This window comes from Phytophthora parasitica (assembly GCF_000247585.1).
Source record: "Phytophthora parasitica INRA-310 unplaced genomic scaffold supercont2.27, whole genome shotgun sequence".
NCBI lineage: Eukaryota > Oomycota > Peronosporomycetes > Peronosporales > Peronosporaceae > Phytophthora > Phytophthora nicotianae.
The window spans coordinates 433889-453838 of NW_008649013.1; the positions used below are offsets into that span (position 1 = coordinate 433889).

At 50.4% G+C, this 19950-nt stretch overlaps 13 protein-coding genes across 15 annotated transcripts in view; 7 read left to right on the forward strand and 6 right to left on the reverse strand.

Moving 5' to 3' along the window:
• PPTG_11613 (hypothetical protein) overlaps positions 1-734 on the reverse strand; it is a gene marked incomplete at its 5' end in the record, with an annotated part of 6397 nt that extends 5663 nt beyond the window's left edge. Inside the window, one exon of the mRNA XM_008907727.1 lies at positions 57-734. Coding sequence (XP_008905975.1) covers positions 57-734 — 678 coding nt within the window. The remainder of the gene's footprint in view (positions 1-56) is intronic.
• Positions 735-819: 85 nt separating this feature from the next.
• On the reverse strand, positions 820-3621 carry PPTG_11614 (hypothetical protein; the record flags this gene model as incomplete). Its single annotated transcript, XM_008907728.1, has 3 exons — positions 820-1283; positions 1350-3117; positions 3184-3621. The coding sequence occupies 3 exons, from the start codon at positions 3619-3621 to the stop codon at positions 820-822; spliced, it is 2670 nt and encodes an 889-aa protein (XP_008905976.1).
• Positions 3622-3799: 178 nt separating this feature from the next.
• PPTG_11615 (hypothetical protein) lies at positions 3800-4311 on the forward strand. Its single transcript, XM_008907729.1, has one exon. The coding sequence runs from the start codon at positions 3889-3891 to the stop codon at positions 4150-4152; it is 264 nt and encodes an 87-aa protein (XP_008905977.1). The 5' UTR covers positions 3800-3888; the 3' UTR covers positions 4153-4311.
• Positions 4312-5068: 757 nt separating this feature from the next.
• PPTG_11616 (hypothetical protein) lies at positions 5069-7032 on the forward strand. The gene has a single exon (XM_008907730.1). The coding sequence runs from the start codon at positions 5306-5308 to the stop codon at positions 6857-6859; it is 1554 nt and encodes a 517-aa protein (XP_008905978.1). The 5' UTR covers positions 5069-5305; the 3' UTR covers positions 6860-7032.
• A 51-nt stretch (positions 7033-7083) lies between these two features.
• On the reverse strand, positions 7084-9495 carry PPTG_11617 (hypothetical protein). The gene has a single exon (XM_008907731.1). It carries the CDS (start codon positions 9472-9474, stop codon positions 7462-7464), a length of 2013 nt encoding a protein of 670 aa, XP_008905979.1. The 5' UTR covers positions 9475-9495; the 3' UTR covers positions 7084-7461.
• A 786-nt stretch (positions 9496-10281) lies between these two features.
• Positions 10282-12051, forward strand: PPTG_11618 (hypothetical protein). Of its 3 annotated transcripts, none has more exons than XM_008907734.1 (4): positions 10282-10365; positions 10435-10697; positions 10757-10827; positions 10888-12051. In XM_008907734.1, exons 2-4 carry the CDS (start codon positions 10436-10438, stop codon positions 11878-11880), a joined length of 1326 nt encoding a protein of 441 aa, XP_008905982.1. In that variant the 5' UTR covers positions 10282-10365; position 10435; the 3' UTR covers positions 11881-12051. The 3 variants fall into 3 exon arrangements, with proteins under 3 accessions (XP_008905982.1, XP_008905980.1, XP_008905981.1); XM_008907732.1 differs by having other exon boundaries at positions 10421-10697; positions 10888-11999; XM_008907733.1 differs by having other exon boundaries at positions 10282-10697.
• Positions 12052-12055: 4 nt separating this feature from the next.
• Positions 12056-13235, forward strand: PPTG_11619 (hypothetical protein). The gene is made up of 2 exons (XM_008907735.1): positions 12056-12233; positions 12301-13235. Exons 1-2 carry the CDS (start codon positions 12119-12121, stop codon positions 13161-13163), a joined length of 978 nt encoding a protein of 325 aa, XP_008905983.1. The 5' UTR covers positions 12056-12118; the 3' UTR covers positions 13164-13235.
• On the reverse strand, positions 13158-14624 carry PPTG_11620 (hypothetical protein). The gene is made up of 3 exons (XM_008907736.1): positions 14321-14624; positions 14143-14244; positions 13158-14077 (listed from the first exon to the last, which is right to left on the reverse strand). The coding sequence occupies exons 1-3, from the start codon at positions 14536-14538 to the stop codon at positions 13225-13227; spliced, it is 1173 nt and encodes a 390-aa protein (XP_008905984.1). The 5' UTR covers positions 14539-14624; the 3' UTR covers positions 13158-13224.
• An 83-nt stretch (positions 14625-14707) lies between these two features.
• PPTG_11621 (hypothetical protein) lies at positions 14708-15428 on the forward strand. Its single transcript, XM_008907737.1, has 2 exons — positions 14708-14896; positions 14961-15428. Exons 1-2 carry the CDS (start codon positions 14786-14788, stop codon positions 15381-15383), a joined length of 534 nt encoding a protein of 177 aa, XP_008905985.1. The 5' UTR covers positions 14708-14785; the 3' UTR covers positions 15384-15428.
• Positions 15304-15946, reverse strand: PPTG_11622 (hypothetical protein). The gene is made up of 2 exons (XM_008907738.1): positions 15865-15946; positions 15304-15748 (listed from the first exon to the last, which is right to left on the reverse strand). The coding sequence occupies exons 1-2, from the start codon at positions 15898-15900 to the stop codon at positions 15557-15559; spliced, it is 228 nt and encodes a 75-aa protein (XP_008905986.1). The 5' UTR covers positions 15901-15946; the 3' UTR covers positions 15304-15556.
• A 74-nt stretch (positions 15947-16020) lies between these two features.
• Positions 16021-17769, forward strand: PPTG_11623 (hypothetical protein). Its single transcript, XM_008907739.1, has one exon. The coding sequence runs from the start codon at positions 16100-16102 to the stop codon at positions 17453-17455; it is 1356 nt and encodes a 451-aa protein (XP_008905987.1). The 5' UTR covers positions 16021-16099; the 3' UTR covers positions 17456-17769.
• PPTG_11624 (hypothetical protein) lies at positions 17438-18587 on the reverse strand. Its single transcript, XM_008907740.1, has one exon. It carries the CDS (start codon positions 18410-18412, stop codon positions 17504-17506), a length of 909 nt encoding a protein of 302 aa, XP_008905988.1. The 5' UTR covers positions 18413-18587; the 3' UTR covers positions 17438-17503.
• On the forward strand, positions 18389-19585 carry PPTG_11625 (protein-L-isoaspartate O-methyltransferase). Its single transcript, XM_008907741.1, has 2 exons — positions 18389-19080; positions 19142-19585. Exons 1-2 carry the CDS (start codon positions 18609-18611, stop codon positions 19393-19395), a joined length of 726 nt encoding a protein of 241 aa, XP_008905989.1. The 5' UTR covers positions 18389-18608; the 3' UTR covers positions 19396-19585.
• The last annotated feature ends 365 nt before the right edge of the window (positions 19586-19950 follow it).

A 19950-nucleotide genomic window follows, 5' to 3' on the forward strand; every position in this document is an offset into this window, starting at 1 on the left:
ATCTTGTCCTGATGTTTGCCGTGGATCTCCGTCATCTCAGTCTCCATCGTACGCACACTCTTCTCCTGTTCTTTATTCATCAAGAAGACCCGATCCACGTCTTCCGCTTCTTTAGCATTGCGTTGATGCAATTGCTCCTGCACCTGGCGGATCTCGGCCGGGTCCGTGGCGCTGCGCATCTTGTCCATTGCCAAGTTATAGTCGGCCAATTGGCCTTCCAAGTCGCGCACTTCGAGCGCCATAGTCTCGTATTTACGCTCCAGTTGAGCACATTGCGCCTTATCCTTAGCGTCCTGCTCAATTTCTCGCTGTAGCTTCTCGATCTCACTCGTGATCTCTGCTGTCTTACTATGTAGCTTTCCTTTAAAGAACGACGCGTCTTGGACCTGTCGACCAGGTCCGGCAGTGCCAACACGCATTCCCATCATACCCTGTTGAGTCACGGGTCTATCGGACACGTTCACCTCCGTATTGAGACTGATGCCGTATCCAGCGGTTTGGCCTGGTGTCGCGGGTACTTGCTGCCCCGTTCCAAGTCTACCAGTAAGAGGTCGACCACCCGAAGCAGAGGTGAGCATTCCACGCTGCCCCGTTCCAGGTCGAGCTCCCGTAATGGGGTTGAGACCCTGACCCGTTCCAGGCCGACCCGATACGGGTGCAAGGCCACCACCGCCGGTGCCGGGGCGTTGACCCGTGCCAGGGCGTTGGCCAGAACTCGTTCCGGGACGGCTCATGAGGATGAAGAGGTAGTTGTGCTTAGATCTAAACGATTGAAGAGTGACTCTTTACGTGTGACGGTTAAAGTGCCCTAACGAATTACTAGCAATTGCATGGTGCGTGTCGAAGCAGAGCTCGAGCCAAAGAGCGTAGAGTTTCTCGTTGAGGATCTTGTGTCTGTTGCACTGACCACGCTCGAGCGATCTTCATTTTCGACTTGAGCTTTGAGTGTTGTGGTGTCTTTACGGCCTGATCGTCGCTCTGGTTAACGTTGAGCGAGCACGATGGAGTGGTAGTAGATGATTCGAAAGCTTGTAATGTGGTGCAGAGTCCGATGGCTCTGCATCGCTCGTGCTGGTTAATCTCAGACTTAACGTGGTCTCGCTCGTAGTCGAAGAAACGAAGGTAGACCCGCAGTATGTGAACAAGCAGCTCGGATGTGCACGCTTCGTGTAAAGATTCGTTGTTTTGAGATTTCTGGTTAATGTCGAGAAGCTTCTTCAGGATGTCGTGCACTGCGACGTCGATCTTGTACTCGTGATCAGCAAGATAGTGCATGTTTTTGCCTACAAATGATACGAAGAATGTTAGTTATTCGTGAAGATGATCTCTGAAGGAATTGGAAGATCTACCATTAGATAACACAAGAACGAAAACCTTGAATACAGCAGTGACGTTGACGAACGAGGTGCGGTCATGCTGTTCAACCAGCTGGGCTTCGAGTTCTAGAAGCTGCACAAGAGAGTCCAAGATAAATGCAGCCGTGGCCGCAAGTTGGCCGTCGCTGTTGTATCTGCATAGCCAGATATCTTCCACAAGTTCAAGCCAGACCACCACGATGTTGTGCACTGCAGTATCATCTTCCACCGGTCTCTGCTTTCGAATAGCAAGTATTGTATTTGCAAGAAGATCGAAAGTTCCACGAGTTCGAAGCCACGAGCGAAGCTGCACTACTTCATCATCCTGTGGTTGCGTAAGGTTTCGAAGCAGCTTTACCATCCAGAAGACAAGACTGCGATGTGCACTTGTCAATGGTTCGCTGTCAATAGAACGCTTTAAAAGCCAAGGCCGAATTGCATCGAATATTTGGCTCAAATCGTCTACTGTCCAAGGAGGTGGAACAATCGACCGAGGGCTTGTCTTGATGGTACTGGTTCGAACAGACGAGCTCTGTATCAGCGCTAGGCTTCCCACTAAGTATCGGAGTGCTGACGCTATGGCTTCATCAGACGTAGAATCACCGTTTGAAGAGCTCTTACTCAATGCTGAGATAAGGCGGCGAACTAAAGGGAGAACGTCTTTCTCATCCACAGTTTTCCTGACGTTGTACTTGATGAGTGTGAATAGAAGAAATGAAACGTGATGCCGTGCAGGTAGAACAGATGATGAATCTGCATCACCTCGTAATGGATACACGATTTCGTGGAGACGCAGAACCTGCAGCGGGAGTTGATGACTGGCGCGGTTCTGGCAAAATTGCAAGTTATTTGCCCCATTCTCACCTCGAAACTGCAGTAAATGGTAGAGCAACTCGACCACCAAGTGAGCAATCTCCAAGTCTTGCTGGAAGCGAATAAATACGTCTCGACTGAGTGCCAAGACGTTGGCTTTAATAAGAGACGTCAAAAAGTCAAAGGCTCTGGCCGTCATGGGAGGTTCGATACAGTGGCCAACAAGTCGCACTAAGCATTGAAGAGCGCTAACTTGAAGATCTCGCATCTTCGGAAAGCGTGATAAAACATTCCGAATCACTAAAATGATCTCCTCGCGCACTAATTGTCGGTCGATATCCATTTCTTGGTGAAAACTTACGGGAACGCTTTCATCGATCATGGCAAAAATGGTACACAGAACCCACTGCTGTACGTCTGCGTCGTTGGGAAATTCTTGCGCTGTTTCAATCAGTCCACATTGATCCCATAGTTCTTGCTGCTCTCGCATCCAGCGCTGGTGCGTTTCCTCGGTTAACATGAGCATTTGCTCCATCTCTTCGCGAGCACGTTCCCGACGGTCTCTCGCCTCACGGAATACGTTTTTCCACGTCTGTACGATTTGGTCCTCCTCGTTTTGAAGCTGGACTTGAAGATCCGTATACGTTGCTTGTTTAACCTCCAACGTATCCCGAGATCTCTGAACCTGCTCACTCCACTCACGATCGATTTTGTTCGCTGCTTGGAGCGCTTGCCATTGTTCCCACGCATGGCTTTCGCAATCGCTAAGCAACATTGATGCGTGGGCTTTGGCAAGTGTGACTTTCTCGAAGTGATCCAAAGCAGCTTGGTGTTTTTCGAGCAGTCGAGCCTCTTCTTGCTGCTCGGCTTCTAGTATCGTTCGCTGAGGTGACAACAGACACTTGTCGAGCAGCGTGTACGGCGCAACATCAAATGCAACGTTGTTGCGCTAAAATATAGTGAAAGTGTCAATTATCAAAACCTACTCAATGTGTTGTTAACTTTGTGCACGTACAAGGTCAGGTACATCAAGCCGGGCACCTGCTTGTAACAGGAACAGCACCATTTCCTCCTGGTTGAACTTACAGGCCACGTGTAGAGCCGTAGACCCCACTTTATTCGGAAGATCGATCTTCACCCCGAACTCAAGTAGAAGTTTTGCACAGCCCATAAATCCGTGTTGTGCACACAGATGCAGCCCCGTGCCATCGGCACAAGCAGTGTATCGTGCAGTGCTAAAATCAATTCTTGAGCGGTTGTCGCGAAGAAATTTCTTGACGTTCTTGACATTGTCTTGTAAGAGTTCCAGCCAGAAAGGTCTCAAAAGTTCTGCAAGCTGCATCGAAGTGAACTTGGGTGCAACAATAGACCCTCTAGCACCTGCACGCCCAGTAGGTGGGTCTTTCCTGGCTGCCACATCTTGTATGGATTCCTTCCGAGGTCGATTGGGCATTTCAAAGTGCTCATTCAGCGTTTATCACAACAATACTAAAGTAGGAGTTAAGAATAAAAAGTCTAAAAAAATAAAAAAAAATAGTAGGACAAGTCAGTTTTCTGGCAACTATTTGATTTATTTGGAAATCGTTGGCTCCCATTATAACGAGTGTCACATCCTATCGCGCCCATTATTAAGAGCGACGAGGCGTTAAGAAATGATGAAGCAGCAGCGTCAAGGTCACTTTTGAATTTGACAGCAACCGCAACGATTAGCTTGAAAACGATGGCGACGAACCCTCTAGGATCTGCAACTCCACTGGAGGCAACGCGAACTATGGCCGAAACGGCTAAAGCTCAAGCGGAGGCAGCGGAAGCTGAAGCGCAAGTGGTTCTAGCACAAGCAGAGGCTGCTCAAGCTCTCGTGGAGGCAGCGCGAGCTCAAGCCGAAAGTGCTCGTGCTCGAGCTGAGGCGTCTCAAACTCTGGCACAATGGTCGAGAACTCAAGCGACAGCTGCACAGGCACTCGTGGATAAGCTGGCTGGCTAATGTGGAGGAGAGACGCGAAGAACAACCACTAGCATAACAAATTTATATTACTAAAAAAAATGCACGCAAGAGCTCAGTTATCTTTTGCTGATTATTTGTTGTCAGCAAGTTGCTGTATGGTTGCTTGGTGCTAAATAAGAAAATCAAATTTTCAGGTTATCCGATAGTTGGGTAAGTTATCAACAAATTATTTAGTTACAGCTGTAACGCAGAACATATTCTTGCCAATAATTAATGTGTGCAATCCCAAGGCATCACAGTCAGTCCGACGCACCGGCAAAGGATATCCTGACGGACATTTGCTATGCAAGCCTACCGTTTACAGTTAGCGCAGACCTGGGAGTTAATAATAAAAGTGAACGCAACAGCTCATTTTAGTTGTTAGTTTCAGTTTCATGCTCCTTACTAAAAAAAAACTGGCAAAATTATATTTTTTGCTCGTTTTCTGATTTATCTATTAACGTGCAACACCTCTGAATCAAACACGTTCGCTTCACAAAAAGCGATGCAGCGTCACTGACTTATTCCAGATATTTCTCGTCCTAAGACTCTCCTCAAGCAAACGATCGTGCTCCACCGCCATACGGCCATGATATCTGCATATTTGCTGATCTCAAACGAGACGTACGTTTGGCTGATCGTTATAACGCGCCACTGCTAAGAACTGGTCTTCGATCTCCAGCTTGCTGAATCAGCGTTGCTGAAGCTCCTCATATGCAATTATGCTCCTTAGTCTCGAATTGCAACTCGATTTGCAAGGATTATACGTGGAAGTTTAGATGTGGTATGCGTCCGAGGGCGAAAGATACACTTGAAGTGTGAAAGTTGTCCAACTGCGGTTCGCACTTTTATGCCCAATCGCGCTTTTTCAGCCAATCACAAGTCCGTCACCCATCCCCAAAACTTGACTTAGTCTCTGTATTCAAACAAGTCAGGCTTCGCCTTCTTGTCAGAGTCCCATACAGAAAACGAGAAGACTGCGGAAGAGAAGCCCCAGTCGTCGCCGTCCCCACAGAGCGATCTACCAGCAGCTACAGGCAGTCCCCGGCCCCGCGAGCATTTTCATCGTATCCGCCGTCAAGCGCAGCGTCTGTTAGGAGCTTCAGCCAGCAGAAAAGCAAGCTACAGCCGACGTAAAGACCGGACTGAGAGTATGTCCGCTTCGCCCCCCGAGACTGCCGCATCCGACGTCGTTTCACCATCTAGACGCGAGTCTGCGGACGCACGCGACGTCTTGCGCAACTACGAGCGCTCGCTGACTGAAGCGGTGCTTTCCCCGCTCTCTGCAGCCGCGCGTAGTCCGAGAAACGTCGCACACAGCGTTGCCATGCGATCCATCAACGCGGGGGAAGCTAGAGGCGCCTCAGCGCGTCACATGTCGCCCCGAGCGGTTCATCACTCTCCAGACGCCTTCGCTGACGCGCCGCCTGTGGCATTAGCCACGTTCTCGCCGCGTAGACGCGCTCTGAGCGAGCAGAAACAGACCCTGGATGCAGCCAGTATCCGTGTGGAATTAGGCGAAGAAGAAGGCAAAGCAGAGGAAGAAGAGGGAGACGGAGAGGTCGACACACTGCGTCCACATGACAGAATATCGGACGAGGGGTTTGCCTCCTCTGGACGAGGCCAGATCAAAGTACACTCGGAGAAACTCCCGTCTACTAAGGAGCTGGAAGACAAGAGCGCTGAGGCCCCTGACGACAGTGAAGGCTGTCTAATCTGCATGGACGAGTTCTCAGCAAGACGTAAGGCGTATCCTCTGCCCTGTACCGGTCAATGTACCGGTGCATTCGTGCATTATCGCTGCATTATGGCCTGGCTGGGGCAGTCCGGTAGCTGCCCGTTGTGTCGCGGTGCGTGCGACCCGCTGGTGCTACAGCCAATGCAGAAACTGGAGCTACAAGATATGACTAAGATGGCTCTGCAGCCCGTGCCTCTGGACGCTGGCATCATCCGTTGCTACGTTAAGCAAGTGTATCGCGGTATGTTCAAGCAGTACGGCTATGAGCTGTACCTGCAGGGCCAGATTGGCACTCAAGAAGAAGATAAATTCTTGTTGGCTGCTAGACGCCAGGTGCGTTCGAACATGACCGCCAACTACACAATTTGTACGGACAAAGAATGTACGGACGCAAAGCGGATTGGACGCATGGGTTCCAACTTCCTGGGCACGTGTTTTACATTGTACGACAACGGACGAGACCCCCAGAAACTGGCAAAGATACAAGATGCTGTGAGTTCAGATGACGTGGTCGTACAGAATGTGCTGCAGATTCGGGAAGAACTCGGATGCGTCACGTACGAGCCGAACAGGACCAGTGTGGGGCCGCGGAAGATGCGCGTGGTGATCCCTGATGTCGACGAGGAAGGCGGATCCTCTAAAATTGTACGACCAATGAGTCGCCAGGACCGACTCGTTACTCGTCTCTCCACGGGCGACATGAAGGATCTGATGCGCTTCTCGAACCGCGAGCCTGTCTTCCGTGAGGATCTGGGCGCCTACTGCCTGGACTTTGGCGGTCGTGTGTCTATGGCGTCTGTCAAGAACTTCCAGTTGATCAGCAGTGAAGACCCGTCCATGGGTAATATCCTGCAGTTCGGTCGTGTGGCTGACGATATGTTCACGATGGATTTCCAGTGGCCGCTGTCTCCGTTCCAAGCCTTCTCCATTTGCCTCAGCAGTTGTGATACCAAGCTGGCTTGCGTCTAACCTGCGTGGACTCGTACGATGCCAAGTATGTACACCCTTTTGTTTGTATCAAGGTGAAGCAAGGACAGCTCAAGCACAGAAGGTGAACACTTGTCGACAAGCTCGACATCTCGTCGATTAACCGTTATATATAATAAAACTCTCCGTTAGAATTGAAACTATTTGAGGAAGACCTTTCGAAAAGGATCTTTCAGTGATTCGACAACTTTAATAAAGTTGTCGAAATGTTTAAACAGCAAGAAACTTGATGAAAGGTAGAGGCCTTTGAGTTTTTTCTAGCTGTGTAGGTTTGAACGTACAATAAATTATGCCATTAGCTCAACAAGAGACTTGGATGCACTGGAGCAGAAGCTGCGTCACCACGAGCAGAATATTTTCCACTTGAAGGAATACATTGACTCCACGTCCAGAGAGGTCGACTACGAAGACCTCACACAGGACTGCTTCCGTACGCTCCAGGAACGCAACACGCTTCATGTGGCCCGGCAACAGCAGCTCAACAGGTGGACTTTAACTTGCCCAACCTTAAGAGGACGGAGGTATTTTCGCTTATGGATACACTTGACTTGATGCTTGTCTGTTCTTGTGTTACCTTCGACCTTTTAGTGCTGTGCGAGCTGGCGGTATTGCGTCTGCTGGAAGGCGAGGCTGTGAAAGCGACTGTAGCTGAAGTAGACGACCACAGCTAGCATCAGCCACACCAGGATAAGCAGCACACTCAAGCCGTCCATTTGGGCGAACAGGAACCAGTTGAAGAAGATCGCAACGCACGGGGCAAACGGCACAAATGGTGCTCGGAAAGTAGACACTTGGTCTTCGGTCTCGTCTTCGTGGCTGCTGATGGACGATTCAATCTTGTCTTCGTCACTCTCACTGCTATCCACCGTAGCACCATTGGACAGCGTACTTCCCTTTTCAAGACGAGAGTCTTCTTTAGCTTCCAGCGTATCACCTTCTTTAATGCCACTTTCATCGTCTTCTTGGGAGCGGCTTCGATGGCGACAGCCTGCTTTACAAGAGTCCTCCTGCTTCTTTGATGACAGGATGATCTCAACAGCGCCGTTTTGTGCTTTATTCTTCGCCTTTGCTGTAGCCGAGGCGACAATCTGCTTCTTTTCAGCGTCACTCAAAGCAAACATGAGCGCAATGGCGATCACTGTGAAGAGAGCAGCAACGAACGGTCCCAACGTGCTCATGTAGCTGTCGAACATTGACAAATCCGTCGCGGACAGCGGCACACTCGCGACCACACCTTTTTGCCAGTGGAAGGCAGCAATGAAAGAAGACACGAGATACCCAGCAATCATAGCCCCCTGCGATTGTTTCGATGCTCCTTCTGCTTCACTTCCCTCTGTCTTGGAGCTAGAAACACGAACCAACAGTAGTGAACTGTTTGTAAGGTTGAACGCGACCAGGATACCGAGTGAAATAAAGTTCCAAAGCACATGGAAAGGCACACAAATTGCGAGTAAGGTGACGCCAATACCGCATAGTAGCGTTCCACGGAAGAGATTCCCTTTAGAATCCACCTCAGCGAATGCAGCTGGTAGCAATCCATCCTTCGCCATCGCGTACTGCACGCGTGGTTGGGCCATAAACCCAATAAACGACGTGATCGGCATGGTAAGAACCTCCCCCGTAGCTACAAAAGACGCTGCCCAATCCATCCCGACACTGGTGAATGCATTGCCATAAGACTCCTCTGCGTCAATCTCCGTGTACTTCTGCATCCCCACAAGAGCAAAAGTCGCTAAGATACTCAACGTCGCTGCTCCAATGATCGTACCTACAACGGCTCGAGGGATGTTCCTCGCGGGATCTTTAGCCTCTCCAGCAAGACAACACACCTCGTCGTATCCAATGTAGCCATAGAAACTCGCACTCGCTCCTAGTAGCACTCCAGGCCACCCGAACGCTACAGTTTCTTTGCCGTTCACTTCGACGACACTTTGATCAGGTACAAAAGGAGAAATTTTGTCGAGATCAAAATTCGCCAATCCAAATACGATAATGAACGTGACGACCGTGATCTTCGTCATAGTCACCACATTGACCACCAGTTTCCCGGCCTGCATGCCACAAAGGACGATAGCAGTGCTACCGGCCATTAACAACCCCGCATACAGGTCGACAACGGAGTCTTTGGGCTTCATCCAGTCGGGACCTTGCACTCCTAATTGGGAGTCCATCCACTGAGTTAATTTGTCGCTCCAACTGCGAGCTCCACCGGCACTGGAGACGCCGTACTCGAGTGTTAATAAGAATCCAGCGACAAGTGCTGGGAGCTCTCCTAGAGCGTGGTAAGCGTACGCGTAGGTGCTGCCAGCGCTGGGGATCAGACACGCGAGCTCCATGAAGCTCAAGCCGCTCAATAGGCAGCCGATACCGGCTAATAACCAGGATAAAGTGGCGGCTGGACCCGCGTAACTGCTGGCGATGAGCCCCGCAGTGGCGAAGACGCCGGAGCCGACGGTGCCTCCGATGCCGATCATGATGAGGTCGAAGAGCCCGAGCGTACGCTCCATCTCCGGTGCATTTTCGGATTCCTGCACGGAGTGAGAGGACGTCTCTAGATGCAGAGGCTTCCGCCAGAAGGCCAGACGAAGAACATTCATTCTTGGCAAGGAGTTTTGGCGAAGTGACGTGTTCAGAATGGAGAAATTAGGATAAATGCGGTTAAGTACGAAAAATAGTATTCGAGCGACTAGCGAAACAGATTCTTTTTAGGGAAGCGCTTTACATTCTTTAGAGGCAAGACATTGTTGCTGTGCGAGTTGCATTTTCATGCCTCTATGTCTCCAAACGGTAATACAATATAAGTCGTGTTTATTTGGCTTGTGCAGCTTTCGGCTACCAAAATCTCAACGCTGTAGTTCCTGAGTTACGCTTTCAACGCATATAAATGAGTGGCGGCTCCTTGTGCACATTCTCAGCTTCAATACTGCTACACGCAGCCAACTCAATGCATTTCTGTCACCACCGCACCCTGATTCGCTCATGACGATTAATCACGAAAAAAGCTTCGCCAAAACATCGATAGACACCGACGAACCTCGCAAAACAAACAGGTAGGCTGCCCTTGAGTGTCATTTTCATACAGGTACGAACTAGGACAACTTACCGAGCTAGGCGTCCACTGTCTTACTTGAGCGCTAAGTTGCACCGACACCCGCCAAAAGTAGCGACGAAAAATAGTAAACGATCTGCTTACGTACATGAGCTCACTTCAACTTTGCGTATCTTTTCGACGCAATTCAATTCTGAATCGTGTTCCGTCGGTGCACGTCAAAAAAAAAAAAACTCCATATCTGAACTGTTATACCCCTTACGAAATGATCGGTGTATCTAGACAAAAACGAATAATTAACCTGTGAAATAATATAAACTGCGAAAACTATATTCCGTACGGTCACAAAGAGAGAAGCTTCTGCTCCAACATGCAAACGATCCATCACTCGCAGATCGACGGTGTAGAACGCAAGCGACGCTCTATTTACTCTACAAACGTAGGCCCCTCACCCTCACCCCCTCCTTCTATAGCTCTCTCAATAACCCGCTTAGTGCATCGACACCAGCATGACCAAGAAGGTGCTGTGCATGAACCCTGGCCCCATCGAGTTCGAGCCTCGTGTGCTGAAGCAGTTCGCCATGGAGGGCATCTCGCACGTGGACAAGACGGTGATCGACGTCTTCGGCCAGTGTCTCGAGAAGATGCGCAAGGTGTTCCTGGCTCCGGATGGCCAGCCGCTCATCGTGGCAGGCTCCGGTACGCTCGGATGGGACATGGTGGGCGCCAACCTCGTCAACAAGGGCGACGACGTGCTCATCATCAACAACGGTACTGCTGCTGCTGCATTAGAGTGATATAAATATCGATATCTAACCGGTATGTAACAGGATACTTCGGTGACAACCTGGCGGATTGTCTCGAGCGCTACGGAGCCAAGACGACGCACATCCTTGGCAAGGTAAAGAGATCAAGCGGTATCTCTATTGATACACGTGCTAACTGTTTTAATTGAGTGCAGATTGGCTCGCAGCCTTCAGTTGCAGAGCTGGAGAACGCTCTCAAAAGCGGCAAAAGTTTCAAACTGGTGACGATCACGCACGTGGATACATCTACGGGTGTCCGTGCTCATTTGAAGGAGTTTGCGGCTACTATTCGCCGTATCCAGCCCGAAGCTGTCATTGTCGTGGACGGTGTGTGTGCCACCGGTGGCGAGGAGACTCGCATGAAGCAGTGGGACCTGGATGTGGTGCTCACGGGCTCTCAGAAGTGCTTCGGTGTTCCTGCTGGACTAAGCCTGATGGTCATCCGTCCACGTGCACTACAGCTCTTTGAGAAGAACACGTCGACGGTCAAATATTACGTGGACTGGCGTAACTGGCTGCCGATTATGAAGAACTACGAGGCTCGTCAGCCCAGTTACTTCGCTACTCCGTCGGTGAACCACTTATTCGCACTTAACGAGGCGCTGGACATTCTGCTCGAGAATGGAGGCATGGAGCAGCGATTCAAGGAGCACAAACTCATCGGAGATGCTGTTAAAGAAGCGATGAAGACACTGGGCTGCTCATTGGTGACTGCAGATGACTGTGGCGCCAACACGTTGACGTGTGTGCGTTATCCGGCTGGTGTGGGGGCTGCTGACTTCCTTCCGAAGGTCGTGAAGCGTGGTGTGTCGCTTGCTGGCGGTCTCCACAAGGCCATCAAGACGGAATACTTCCGTATTGGCCACATGGGGCCCAGCACACGTCGTCTGGACCACATCCTGAAGACTGTGGACGCCATTGAGGGCGCCTTCATCGAGTGCGGCCACAAGGTGGCGCAGCCTGGAAAGGCAGTCAAGGAGCTCAAGAAGAAACTGCAATCGATCATCCCAGTGCATCCAACATGCGGCTATGCGTCGGTCTACCACGGCTGCCCCGTGCCTCCCAAGTGCCAAGTGTACTCTATTGGCACAGTGGTCATCGCGTTTGCTGCTGGTCTCCTCATCTCGCAGTTGAAGAGCAAGATCTAGATCACGTAAGTACTAGTATGAGGGAAGGAGGCTGCATATGATTGAATGGATGGACTTCACCATGTTAACGTTGTTGCTCCGATGGGCTACTCTACCGAAAAACACAAGCTGAAGTTCGCATACTTATGTTCACTTGAAACTCCAAACTCAATATGATTATCACTCTGCCAAACCTGCGACGTGTGAAGACATGGAGATTGTAAGACGGATAGTTTAGACCTCCCAGACTCGATGCGATATGGCGATCTCGTCTACCCGTTGCGAGCTTCGTTCTCATCACCATCACTCGCCAATCGCCCCGTGGCAGCACGCAATGGACAAGAAGGATGCGCAGAACCTCGTCTGCGGCGGCAGTACGTCGACAAGTAGGCCTTCTTACGCTACATCAAAGGTTTCTAAACACATTTCGTTGCTCTGTAGTTGCTGGTTGCGCATCTCGCACTTCTGTGGCTCCGTTAGAGCGTCTGAAAATCCTGTTCCAGGTGCAGGACTACATTAAGAAGGATGGAGGAGAAGCCGCTGTCCAAATCAAGTACCGCAGTGTCGGGCAGTCTCTACGTCAGATCCACGCAGAGGAAGGCTTGCGAGGCTACTTCAAGGGAAATGGCGCCAACTGTGTACGCGTGTTCCCGTATGTAGCCATCCAGTTCGCTGCTTTTGAAAAGCTCAAACCACTCCTCATCTCCGAAGGTGCTGAGACGCTTAGTCCGCTACAGAAGCTCTTTGGCGGTGCTATCGCTGGTGTTGTGTCGGTTTGTATCACGTACCCATTGGACGCGGCTCGTGCGCGTCTGACAGTGCAGGGAGGACTGGCCAACACCGCTCATACCGGTATTTTCAATGTGCTATCCACTGTGGTACGAACCGAGGGTTTGCGTGGCGTCTATCGAGGTGTACTACCCACAATTTGGGGTATTGCGCCCTACGTTGGCCTGAATTTCACTGTGTTTGAGACGCTTCGTACTACAGTGCCACGAAACGAGAACGGAGAGCCTGATACCATGTATCTCCTGGCTTGTGGAGCACTTGCAGGTGCGTGTGGCCAGACAGCGGCCTACCCGATGGACATCCTCCGTCGTCGCTTCCAGTTGAGCGCTATGCGTGGAGGTGCGACCGAGTACACGAGTACACTTGGCGGTCTCCGCACGATCGTCCGAGAGGAGGGAGTTCGTGGCCTGTACAAAGGTCTGGCCCCGAACTTCATCAAAGTGGTGCCATCTATTGCCATCATGTTCACTTCCAACGAATTGATGAAGCGTGTCATCAAAAAATACGACTTGTGACCAAAAATGCCGTGAAATAGAGCAAAATTGAGCTTAGATACACAGTGTCTTCAGTCTCAATTTATTGACTAGACTCATCGTCGACTACCAGAGAAAAGCTAACGACACCGGGCATCGTGTAGATGTCGATAGAAGGAGCCAAACCGCCCACAGCAATCACGTCCGTAGCGTTATCGACAACACAGAAATGACAGGACCGTAAGGTCGATCGAGCTGCAGCAAGGAGTTGCCCAGAGCTGCGGTTCCACTTCTTCAGACCGGCGTCATTGCCAACACTGAGCAGCTCCATGTGGTGGAATACGACGTCGTGGACATCGCTCGTTGTCTTGGTGTAGTGCACAGGTACACGTGAGGGAAGATGCCACATACCGAGAAAGCCACCGGTTGTTTCAGCTTGAGATCGGCCTCTGGAAGGCCGTTTACTGCCACCTCCACAAGCCAGCCACATCTCGGATTCATCATGTGCTACAGCACCAACCCACAGAGACACGGACGAAGAGTTCGACTGGGTGGCTGGTTGAGGACGTAGAAATTCCACCTTTTTGTGTTGACGCACATCCCAAATGCCCAATGTGCCGTCCTCGGAGCCTGTTATGAGTTCCTGTGAGTGCTGTAGATGACGCACCGCATGCAGATAATCCTCGTGACCCTCAAACTGACGAGTGAACTGCTGCGTGGTCACATCCCACTCGTGTGCCATGCTGTCCCCTCCGGCCAGGAACAAGTGCCCATTAGTCTTGCTCACAGCGATATCATTGACCTCGGAAGCTGGCAGAAGAGCTCCTCTGAAGCCCAACGTCCTGCGCTTTAAGTGGTCGATATGAACAGGTTTCAGCTTCTTGGCTGTTGCGGGATCTTCCACAGCTGCAAGAACATCCTTCCACTTCCACACTCGAAAGTCCTGATCTCCTCCACTATCATCGCACAAAAATATCTTTGAGAAATTGACATGAGCTGCACTCAAATGATAGACATTCACCTTATTAACAGCGGGTTCGTCTCGTCACCAGCAAAACGAAGCGAGTAAATCTGGGTCGGATGCGCTTGGAACGATAGATTTGGCCCTGGGAATGCTGTCGCCCTGAAGCCAAAAAAGGGAAATGAGTACAGACTGCACTCAAATAATCTTCTTGATGAGGTATTTGCAACGAACGTACTCGCCACGACCTACTTGGTCCCAATATGCTGGTTTCATGACTTGATCGAGTTGGTAGATGTGAAGCAGCCCCGAGCTCGTAGCAGCAACCAGCACAGTCTGCCCACCTGCGACCTCCTCCGGCGCAAAGACTGCTTGGTACACGATCGTCTCGCTTTCACGCATTTTGTGCAGCAGCTCGGCGCGGTACGCGTCCTCATCATAAGCTGCAGGGTCCATTGTTAGGTAGAATTTGGTCGAATGAGCCGGTAACGCAATTCCTCATGTTCATTGGTCAAAATACAAACAAAGTCGGTTGATGTCCTTGCAGTGATCAAAATGTGATTTAAGATATTTTTCAAACTGAATGAAATGAGTACATGTATTATAGTTGCTGTATAAATAGAGTCGTTATAATTCCGTATTGCTATTTCTCCATCATTATCTGTCTTGCGTTGCTCTTTGTAATCTACTAGCCAAACACAACATGCCGACAGGATCATCGCCGCCGGTTTCAGCTCGGAAGACGAGCATGACCGGGAGTTCATCACGACGAGGCTCGCACATGGCCACGATGGCTTCGGAAGTGCCTCAAAATGTGCGTCTGTCATGTTAAACATTGAAAAGCTTGTTTCTGATCCGATGATTGTTCTGCTACGCAGGAGTTTGGTGGGGTATTAGTGACACCGGAGCAGATTCACATGGCATTCCAGTTCCTGGACGTTGAGAAGAAAGGCCGCGTGACGCTAGATAACCTACGCTCAAGGCTGGGGATCTTCTACGACAACATGAGTCTCAAGGACGTACGGCTACTACTCAGCGAAGAGAGCGAGCTCACGGAAGAATATCTACACGCTCTGCTACTACCGAACGAAGTAAAGAACTTCGACCCTGTAGCAGAAGCGTTCAAGGCCTACGACCCGGAAGAAACGGGCTTCATCTCGCGCGAAATGCTGCGCTATGTGTTCGAGCGACTAGGCTACGGTGCACTCACAGACGAAGACCTGGACATACTCATCTCGTGCGCAGATGCCGACCAGGACGGCCGCATCAATCTTGCGGACTTTCGAGCCATGTTGGAGTAAAAATATGCTTCATTCTCCATGCTCTGCTGCCTATAAACTTTATCATCGTCTTGCACTGGTCACAGACCAACGGTACAGCACGTGTGCCAGCCATTCCGCGATCTAAAGCCAGCAGAAAATTCGTCTAATACGACCGTCACGGCCCACGGATTCTACCCAAATAGGACGAATCTCTATTTCTTCTTCTGCTGTTTGCCGTTCTTGCCTCCCTTGCCGTTGTTGGCGTTAGCGTCACCGCCCTCAGCCTTCATGGCGGCCTTACGCGCGATCTTCTCCTGTAGCGCCTTGGCATCAGCCTCGCGCTTGGCAAGCGGGTTTCCCTGGCTTGCATTCTTGGCGTGCTTGGCCTGACGCGCTTGGGCACGCTGTACGCAGCATCGCAAAAATCGAAACCGACCAAAACTTCATCAGTTCGCGGTCCCAGCAAGCATGCAATGCATCAAAATGCAGCTAAAATCCGCATCTGTCTTGCTGTACTCACCGCACGATCCACGTCTCGCTGGTTGCCACGGGTCATCGCTGCGCTCTCGACCGCCACTCGCACCAAATTCCGCTTTTCGAAGAAATTGTGAAATGAGCCGTCGGCTCGCTGGTAACATTTTACTTTCTTATTATTGGCCATAAATAGAACTGTCCCCTGCTTGGATTGGTTAAAAACGGTAGTCGTGTCGTATGTGGAAGCAAGTCAATCGGAGAAACGTATCGACAACGGACGCATGCTGTCAATCCCAGCCGCCACTACCAGCTCTACCAGCGGCAGTAGGCTGCACTACCGACCCATCAGAGGGGACGCCTGGCGTCGCAACTCTCCCTCCCTGTTGACCACGTCGCTAGATCTTAAGCGACAGCAGCTGATTAAAGATAAATACCAGCAATTTGAGTCAAGAACATCGATGTCAAATGAAACAGAGCAGGCCGACGAAGCTCTAAAAGAGCCCCCATCGCCACCAAAGCGAAGAATTCGGACTGCATTCCGTTGCATGACGTTCACGGAATCAGAGGACGGAGAAGAAAGCGAGTACGTACCGTCGGAGGATGAAGAGAACGAAACGAGTGAAGAACATTCCAGCGCTGAAGAGCTACTTGATTCTCACCAAGAAGAAAAGCAGGAGACATCTGAGAGTGAAGAGGAAGGGGATCCTGATGATGACTCGAGGTGGTGGGAGTCTAGCGAGGATAAATACAAATGGGAGAAGCACTACAAACAGGCCGATGCCGCCTTCCGTAAGAGATTCGGCTGTGGCATTGACACACCAACGCACCCGGAGACAAGGAGGAAGTTGAAGAAGAAAAAGCCAAGATATCAAGCGTACAAATACTTACTAGCAGGCTTGGTGATCGTGAATCTGGTGCAACTAGCACTGGTGTATTCGGCTTCATCATGGGCGTTTTCAATGGTAACATGGCGACCGTGGACTGCTGACGACAACGTTGGCAGTGGCGAAGACCACAGACTTGTAGATACGCCAAGCAGCGAACATGTCGTCGATGTATTAGCTCCATTTACGCAGCAGCAGGTCCCAGAGCACGTGCGGACTGGTTTGTACTTATGCTCGTCACTCTCTCGGCGTGTAGTCAAGTCTGAACACGACGTGACAGCTACACAACACGCACTACGCGCATGTGATATCGCTGTCAAATTTGCACCGCTAGAATCACGTGAGGCAATTGAGGCCCACGTGCTTCGTGGGGATCTGCGTAGTTTACTCTCGCTCTTTGACGGCGCTGATGAAGATTACAACTCTGCTAAGGATTTGATGCTGGAGTCTAACATGGACTTAAAACTTGCACGGGTATTAACGCAGGACCTGGAACTGAAGCTGATTGCCAACCGCTGGACGCAATTGTACAAAACGAAGAGTTTCAAGGAATTGCGACGTGAGGCCAAAGCTCGAGTTACACAACTAAACAACTCGGCAGATGCGGTGAGCGCGCTGGCGGCAGACTGGTTAAGCGCATTCAAACGCAAGAAGCCAGTGCTGGACGTGCTTACTGCTCAGCGTGGCTGGACGCTACGTCGTCTCAAGTACGAAGCTTGGGATAATGACGAGAGAATACCTGACAAAAGGTGAACATGGGGTCGCTTCGTACTGCTTTTTAATCTATTCTGCAACCAACATTTATTCATCTTCTTCATCGCTCTCCTCTTCACTGCTTTCCTCGTCCTTTTGTTCTTCATCTTTGGATTTCTGCAGTTCTACAGTCTTCGCCTTCAGTTCACGCACTCTATCCGGTTGTTGGTCATGCTGTTCCAAGTATCCAGCCAGATCTTCAACGAAGTCGCGTGTATCTGGGCTGAGCTTAATCGCTTGCTCCAAGCTCTGAACCACCAGCTTATCGAAAGCGTTATCTCCAGTGCTTCCACTTCTCGCCATGCGCATGTTTGCCAGATTGTAATGCATGTTCGCATTGTCCGGGAACTTGACAGCACCATCTTCAAACACCTTGACTGCAGAGTCCAGATCTCCAAGCTCACCGAACGCTTCAGCAAGTGCTGCCAGTGTGACGCCGTACGCTTTTTTGAGCTCCACGATGTCCTCTTCGTCCTCAGTGGATTCCAGAGCCTCAGCATTGATTTTCATTGACTTTGTGTACGCATTTGTCGCGCAAAGTTGCTTATCCAATGCTGCATGAGCTAAACCCAATCGGAACCAAACCGACGCGTCTGTCTTTCCGTCCTCCAGCTCGCTAGCTTTAGTGTAACACTTGAGAGCTTCGTCTGGTTGTCCAGCAGCAGAATACACGTCTGCAAGGTGCGTTAGCGCCCCCAAGTGACTCGGCTGGCATTTAACTGCTTGTTGGAAAGATGCCAACGCGCCGTCGTACGATTCCAGCTGCTCAAAGGCCAAACCGGCCGAAAACGCGTCGTCAAAGCTCAGAGTATCAATCTCCACTTCGGTCTCGTTCGATTTTTGGGTCTTCTGCTTCTTGTTTGACCTCGAATTTTCGGTGGTAGCATCAGAAGAAGATGGAGATGACGACGATAAAGCATTACGCTGCTGGCGCTTGAGCTGCTTGTTCTTCCCCATGGCTGTGTCTACTGCTCAAGACCCCGTCGAAAGTTCTTGTCCATTACCATGCTATCAGCCAATCATCTTGAGCCCGAATGTAGGTTAACCTATACTCAACCTAGATACCTACAGCTCAAGTTGACTGTTAAATCTGATAACGAGAAGAACAGTAAAGAGGACGACCTTCTCGTCGCTTCTGACGCTGCTGCTGGCCATGGCGTGGCGCTGCAGCGCTCTATCCAATGACGGACTGGTGGACAACTTGGCGCGCGCCGGGATCGTGCAGTCCCAGCGCGTGATCCGCGCCATGAAAGCCACAGATCGTGCACAGTACGTGACTTCACCGAGTGAGAGTGGCGACCCAGAAACTCGTTCAGTATCACCCGCACAAGCCTATCAGGACGCACCTCAGAGACTTGGATACGAGCAGACAATATCAGCGCCGCATATGCACGCGTACGCACTGGAGTTGGCGGATGTAGCCTTGCACAGCATCGAGCATCCTCGTGTGCTGGACGTCGGCGCTGGATCGGGATATCTGACAGCTTGTCTAGGCCACCTCGTGGATCAAGAAGGAGGCAGAGTTTTCGGGATTGAGCGCATCCCACAACTGGCACAACTGGCAAAAAGGAACATTGAACGAGCTGACGGGGACCTGGTGCGCCGAGGCGTAGTCTCGGTTGAGCGTACGTTGGGGTTAACTGAATTTTGGGAGGAGATAAAGGAGTTAATGTTTGGTACTTGCAGGTGCCGATGGATGGACAGGGCTGCCGAATGAAGCCCCGTTTCACTTTATTCATGTTGGGGCTGCTGCGGTTGAGCCTCCACGAGCACTGATGGAGCAGCTGGCGGAGGGAGGGAGACTGGTGGTACCTGTGGGTGAGCAAGGTGCGAATCAAGTGCTGATGGAGATTCAACGTACGGATAAGGAGACGTTCACGAGGCGTGAGCTCATGGGAGTGTCGTATGTTCCGCTTGTGCGACAGCGTACGGAGCTCTAGGAATGCTTCGCTATATCACATGCTTCTGCGGATTTATCATCGTAATGAGAAGCCTTGAAAGTTTAAAACTTACTGTACTTTGAGATCCCTTGTTACTCTTGTTCTTATTTTTAGTTTTGTCTAATTTTTACTATGCTGGGTAGTAACTCCGAGGAATTAATAGATCAACAAAACTTCATTCGTTCCAGAAGTCGTAATAGGTGTACCAATATCAGTTGATCTCAGAGAGAGTCCTATTTTCTTCCCACTAATCTCAAACCTAGTTTTATACAGGCCTAGACTCCGAACAAAAATAACCACAACGCTTACTTAAAAGATCGAGTCTATTGTCGTAGGCCTACATTGCAAGTCGGCAGCATTACCACTGCGAAACATACGTTGATGAAGCCAAGCAGATGAAGTCTAAGTACTTAATATAGGCTGTTGGCGGCTGTGCTTTTGTTTTACTAGTACTACTTTAGTGTTCTCAAAGTTTATTTTTAGCGTGTAGCTCATTAAGCCTTTGAGTAGCCCTAGGCTAACAAATGATAAATACAACCAAGGAAATACGAGTCC